The sequence below is a fragment of the Amblyomma mixtum genome, chromosome 8, assembly GCF_055824585.1.
Source record: "Amblyomma mixtum isolate Tamu chromosome 8, ASM5582458v1, whole genome shotgun sequence".
Classification (NCBI taxonomy): domain Eukaryota; kingdom Metazoa; phylum Arthropoda; class Arachnida; order Ixodida; family Ixodidae; genus Amblyomma; species Amblyomma mixtum.
Genome location: NC_143019.1, coordinates 121,272,577 through 121,279,334, shown reverse-complemented (window position 1 = coordinate 121,279,334; position 6,758 = coordinate 121,272,577). Strand labels below are relative to the sequence as shown.

The 6,758-nt window shown below is 41.3% G+C and overlaps 1 protein-coding gene across 1 annotated transcript; it reads right to left on the bottom strand.

The window, feature by feature from the left end:
* Window positions 1–222: 222 nt before the first annotated feature.
* Window positions 223–6,438, bottom strand: LOC149334150 (uncharacterized). Its single transcript, XM_089556205.1, has 5 exons — window positions 6,316–6,438; window positions 3,474–3,625; window positions 1,733–1,800; window positions 1,077–1,163; window positions 223–353 (listed from the first exon to the last, which is right to left on the bottom strand). The coding sequence occupies exons 1-5, from the start codon at window positions 6,412–6,414 to the stop codon at window positions 223–225; spliced, it is 537 nt and encodes a 178-aa protein (XP_089412331.1). The 5' UTR covers window positions 6,415–6,438.
* Window positions 6,439–6,758: the final 320 nt, after the last annotated feature.

The following is a 6,758-nucleotide window of genomic DNA, read 5'->3' as shown; positions in this document are numbered from 1 at the left end:
ATACTCACGTCTAGTCGCTGGCTTCAGTAAATGACATAATTCGAGTGAAGATGCCGCGAACAGTGTTCTGTGGCGTATTTCTTGGAATTCCTCATGCGTGGTTTTTTGCTATGTGTAGGGACATTAGTCCTAAGCACCTAATGTTTATATAAAGAAAACACAGAAGTTCAACGACAGCCAAATGTCAGTAGAATATCAGCCACTTACTGGAGGGGCCGAATTTTATTCGTCATCGTCCTTGCAGAGGTTCTCGTCATTAAGTGGAACTCTTACGTCGCATATATCTTCATAGTTTTCGAGGCAATCTTTCGGAATGTTCTTGATCACGGATCGTCTCACCCACAACATGCAATCTGAAAAAAAAAATAAATGAGTAGTTAACCGATCTTTTTCACCTTCAGAGCCGGGCATCTTTTCTATGATTCTTTTACTCCATGGAAACGAATACTTAGATGTTTTTATAAGTTTCGTAGCACACCCTAATGTCTATATTGCGCTTTCATTCTGATGCCTTTCAGTTCACTTAACCCTCAGTTCCAAAGATTTTTTTGCTACATCTAGGTACCATTCCTTGCCACTGTGCTCTTTGCCACGGCGACATTTTCAGCTTCGTCTGGTCTTTGTGAATGCAAAGCATGTTGGTCAGAAGCGTTTCTACCGTAACCAAAATGTGTCGGTATAGCTCGTTTCATTATTCTTGCGTACGGAAGTTTCTTCGGAAGTTTTTTCGAACACCTCACCAGTTAGGTAATGAGCTCTGGCACCATCGTTGCTTGCGCAACAAGATGCATGCGTTTTTGCACAAGGGGAGCTTCAAAAATAATGCCGAACATGTGCGTTCTCCTGTCAGTCTCTTTTGGATGTGTCGCTCTTTCTGGGCTAATTTTTCTTTGCCGATCCCTTTTTTCATGTTTCTTCCAAGTAATTCGGCAAGTACAAATAAACACTATTATCGAAAGAAAACATTACAACATGTCAACTTTCATGTGAGACCAAACTTCGTTCAATGTTGTAATTTCGTACACAATCAGCTGCAAGGAATGCTAGAATGCTAGAGAAAACTATCAGAGGCTTACGGTCATGGTCTTCATAGGGAAGTTTTAGCACCACGCATGTCTTGTAGTCAGTGTATTCGTATACGACAGTGTATTCCCGTGTTTTGTCTGAAAAAAAAAAAACAGACAAACGTTAGTCACACTTATTTATTTATTTGATAGATACTACCAACTTCCTCTTGGCAGTCGAGGCAGAAGTGAGTACAAAGCGGGTACTGCAAGTCAAAGTAACTAAAAAGTGAGTTAAAAGAACCATGAGAAAATGCTTAGAGAGAAACAGCAGCGAGAGGATGTAGAATTCATCACTGACTCATTTGGTGTGATTCTTTAATTTCTCATTATTCGTGGCATAGCCATAATAAATAGTGTGTTCCTCATTGCAAGTTATTTATTAATTTTTAGGTCATACAATACGAGATTTTTTTTCAGTGATTCATGAAGTTTTCAAACAAGGAATCGTATCTTTGTTAAACGCAAGATCGTTTACTCTACGTTCCGTAATGTTAAGAAGACATGAAAATTGATTCCAATATCATGCCGATAGCCATAGATATCGTTGTAGTGCTTGGTTAGTAAGAGGAATTGCTTCTTTTAGTTAAACTACCGCCATGTTACAAAGAATAAAGGTGGGTGGTCATTTAAAGTAAGAAATAATTTTAAGGATTAAAGGTATTCACCGTCGTTCAAGTAGTATGTGTCTTGGCCTGGAGTATCTTCACGGAATAAGTGGAAGCTGACGTCCTTCCTGTAAAGAAGAACTTTGATGGAAAATCGGACAGTCGATGGCCTTTGAATATAGCCAAATAACCGAAATGCATGGATGATGCTTGGGCGCAGTGCTCAGCATAGTAGCAGTACTAAAAGCAAGAAGGAAGCAAGTCACTGTACGCTACGTCTCGAGCTAAATGAAATGTTCGAGCTCAAATGTTTTTTCCTCTTTGCCTAAATAATAAAAAAGAATGCACTTTGCTCTCATCAAGGAGGAGCACAGTAAGCGCAAGATGCAATGAAAAGTGTTACGGGTGCCATGCAGTGCTTAGAATACCTGAATATGTGATGACTACTCATCAGTACTATTCAGAATAGAAATGCAGTGCGGCAAATGTTGCTCCGGCTTCCAGGGTGCAATTTCTCACGTAGTGACCGCACTTATCAAGGAACAAAAAAGGCGCGGTGGGAAGAAGGCTTTACTTCATAGCAGAGATAACAGAGGATATCGTACAACAACGAACACGCAGTGGTAAAAAAAAATTAAGGTATAATGGAGGGGAAATGCACGTGGTAGAAATCCACAAAATCGTAGGAAAAAATGCGTTGTGAATGAATTTCTGCAAGCATTACTTTTCGTTGCCTCACGATAGTATTGGGAATTACCAAGGCAGAACTCTTGACTGCTTTTTGTGAGCACTGAATCAGATGTTTTCCCACGTTGTTTTTGTTTATCATATTTCCTTTCAATGCGCACATATCGGCACAGAGCGCTGCTGATGGAAGGTATAAAAGAAACACGAAAAGCACCAAGACTTATCAGCTCAATAGCATATCTTATTTGAGCCTTTTGAGGAGGCGAGGTTATTTCTGCGGCCGCCTGAATGGAAACATCGCCTTGTGCGGAAGGGGCCACAATAGGAAGCACTTTCTGCCAAAGAGGTGTTGGTTTTATCAGTGAAGTGTAATATGCACCTCATTGCGTTTCATGTAGAGGGCTGTATTAACTGGTTGTAGACATTCCCTCATGAAGCTTTATTAGCCTTTAGCGGTCTGATCTTCAAGAAATGCACTGAAATAAAACTGACTGACTGACCGACCGACCGACCGACCGACCGACCGACCGACCGACCGACCGACCGACCGACCGACCGACCGACCGACCGACCGACCGACCGACCGTGACTGACTGACTGACTGACTGACTGACTGACTGACTGACTGACTGACTGACTGACTGACTGACTGACTGACTGACTGACTGACTGACTGACTGACTGACTGACTGACTGACTGACTGACTGACTGACTGACTGACTGACTGACTGACTGACTGACTGACTGACTGACTGACTGACTGACTGACTGACTGACTGACTGACTGACTGACTGACTGACTGACTGACTGACTGACTGACTGACTGACTGACTGACTGACTGACTGATTCAAGTGTATTCTTTTATTTTGTGTGTTTTTGACTTCTGAAGGGCAGATAAAGACGCCTCTCCTATGTTGTCTTTTAAAACTTCAAACCTTTTGTTTTAAACACACACAACGAAATTACTAATACTGTTAAGTTTTGACACAAGCGGCGCCACTTTTGATACCATGCCTTAGTTTAGTCACAGCATGGCACATCGCTCAATAGTTTTCAATAACTATGAAAACGTAAATCGCATTCGGAGGTGGCACGATTCGCTTTTACCCACCTCTTATGTCCGCTGTGACCCTTGAAGTGCCAGACGTAGGTGGCAGTCTTGGCCTTCGGATCGAAGGCTCTGCGCGTTGCGCTGAGGCACTTGAAGGAGGTGTGGTTGCTCGACGTGGAGATGGCTACGGCGTTTGGAAACGCCGTGTAAAGCTGTGGTGGTAGAGGAAAGAACGGAGTGAGTGTGTGAGGACTGTGCATGGAACTTGCGCCATGCGGATTTCATACCTTATTGATAAGCTGTGGTAGGGGATGTTTGTGCTCATTGTGCATTTTTATCTTGTTTTTCTGTGACCTGACGTGGGTACACGAACTTCTGTTCCGGGCGCTCTTAGCAAAATTAACAAGCACAAGCAATACTCGTGCACTCTGGTCGTCTTTGCTATCGACTTCGTCGTACACCTAGAGGGCATGGTGAATGATGCGCAACTCTGCTTTACAGGCGCTCATACGGTGTTCTGGTTTTCATAGCATTAAAATGGCATTAACTTTTTATTGCACAAAAGGTCTGCATCATTCGACAACGCAAGTATTATTCTCGGGCATTCTTTAGAATGGAACCGCGGCGTGATTGGGGTGATATATTTGGTAAAATTGCGTTTTGTAGGAAAAGAAATTTCGCACTCCTTCTGGATGGAAGAAAAGGGCTGCTTAAAGCCCGCACTTTTCTTCCTGCATGTGCCACATTCGTGGTGGCTATGATGGCTATCTTGTGAACGTGGGAGTCTTAATTCTCATTCTAGATCTACTTGATGGTTATTGCATTCTATCCGGCTGAGACGCATCAACAAATTTTTTTTTTTGGCATCACAGTCTTTTAGCCTGCAGAGAGCGTAACGTTGCAGGATAGGGAAGTCCTTCGACCAGCCTAGCTCGTATATTTTTGAAAGCATTCTAACGAGAATTGATGGTATAATACCAGTGTAAGCCGAGTAGGTTAAGCCCTCAAGACATCATCCTTGAATGTGGTTAGACTGTATCAAGCCAATGTCGACAGAACGGTAAAATCCACTGCTACTTGCCCATGTTATTGTTTCCATCTAAAGTACGCATTCACAACGCAATGAATTCATAAATGACAATACAAATTCTCGGTCTGTTAACAAAAGGCCAATCCCAAAACTTTTACGATGCTCGCAATAAACACTGAACACTTTTTTTGTGAGCGAATCATTGTTGTATATCGTTCAGTTTGTTTTTCACTATTTTTCTAGAGAGGTAATGCCACGAGGGATAAAACTATCAAAATATTTCGAAATTTTTGTATTCTTGATTGGTTTATATATTGCGCACACATTATTTAGTACGCCAAAAGTGAATTTTGTGTTCTTCGAATGGTAATATTTCGGGAGAAAAAAATTATACTTTGTCACGGCAGAGGCAGTGTTTTCACGCACAGTTCAATATCGCGAATTTGCAATGACGTAAGGATCGAGATATGAAAGCCATGGTGGATTTATTTTGCGTGAGAAAAGTACAGGTGAGAAAGAATATCTCAAGCTTACTTCCGCCATTTTGAACAAGCTGTAGCTAGCTAGAAAAAATTTTGAAAGCGGAAGAAGTCTCAAATGAGGCTATCTTCAAGAATTTCTTTCTCCACAAAATTAAAGTGCACCTCCTTAAAATTGGAAGAAGAGATAAGCATCGAGGGCTTAAAAGAGTGTATTGAGTTTCTTGGTTATATAAAATAGGGAAGTTCAAGAAGTATTGCCTTAAATCTGGCATTTTTTAATATAGTTGTGTTTTTCAAAGATAAAAAAAACCCATCCCCAATTTTTCTTAAAGCTACTGCGATAAGTCCTACAAGGAGGTGAAAAATCGTAAGGAAGAACATGTTGCATTGTTTTGTTTCCAAGAATGTTATTCCAGCTCAAACTTGTAGCTTCTTGAGCATCGGCAGGAGCGCCGAAATGTAGGGGCGGAAGCAGCAAACACGCCCCTACATTTTGGCGCTCCTGCCGATACTCAAGAAACTACAAGTTGGAGCTCGAATAATATTCTTGGAAACAAAATAATGCAACATGTTCTTCCTTATTCTTTTTAGCCTCCTTGTAGCTTGTGCCAGTAACATTAAGAAAAATTGGAGATGGGTTTTTTCTTTGATTTGTGAAAGACTGAACTTTATTCAAAAATGCCACATTTAAGGCAATACTTCTCGTACTTTCCTATCATATATAACAATGAAACTTGCTAAACTTTTTTACCACCTTCATGCTTATCTATTCTGCAAATGTTAAAGAGATGCGACTTATATTTGCGGAGAAAATAATTCTTGAAAACAGCTTTATTTGAGACGTGTTTTAAAAATTTTTTCTAGCATGCTGCAACTTGACCACAATGGCGGAAATAAGCCTGAGATATGCTTTCTCACCTGCGCTTTTAGCACGCAAAATACAGCCATCATAGCTTTCATATCTAGATTCTTACATCATTGCAAGTTTGTGAAATTGAACTGCGCTTGAAAACACTGCATCTGCCGTAACATCATCCATATTTTTTTTCTGCAGAAATATTAGCATTTCAAGAAAACAAAATTCAATGTTGGCATATTGAATAATTTGTGGCAATATGTAAAGTAATCAAGAATATTAAGAATTTGAAATATTTGGGCACTTTGATATCTCGTGGAATCACCTTTCCAGTTTCTTGACCGGATTAAAAAAAAGAATTACGCTCTCTATCTTTCGAGGCATTCTTGATTTGCACCGCAATTAAATCAAAACATAGGTCGGGAATTAAAATAAAGGTAGAGCTCCCCTACCCAAGTGAAGAATAGTTACGAGAACGAGTGCCTGCTGTCGGGTTGGAACTCGACAACTCTGAAATGGGGTCTGTGAACTCACCTTAAAAAGGTCCGTAGGATCTCGCCGACGATTTCCTGGAGGCACAGCGGATGCCAGCGCCAACAGCAACAGGCCGAAGCCCACCTTCAGCCAAACCATACTGCAAGGGGGGACACTAAGTTGGTGCGCTACTAGCCAAGAAAGAAACGCTCCTATAGATACTCCAGCATCTTTTATAAGGTGGCCCGGTAGGTTCTTGTCTCTTCGGTAGGAGAGGGCGACAAACTTGTTTTCCGTCTGGCAATCAATCTTGAGTGCAAAAAACAAAACAATCGAAGGCAAACCACGAACTCCAAGCATAAAATTTGGAAACACTATTTCCAGACGCTGGGTTCCAGCCTAATGAGGCACGATTCGTACCCTTCTCTTCGCCTTCCGCTTAATGCGCTTAGAGGATGAGGAGGTAGTCACAAGGCATCGCGAGTCAAAACAACTAGACAGCG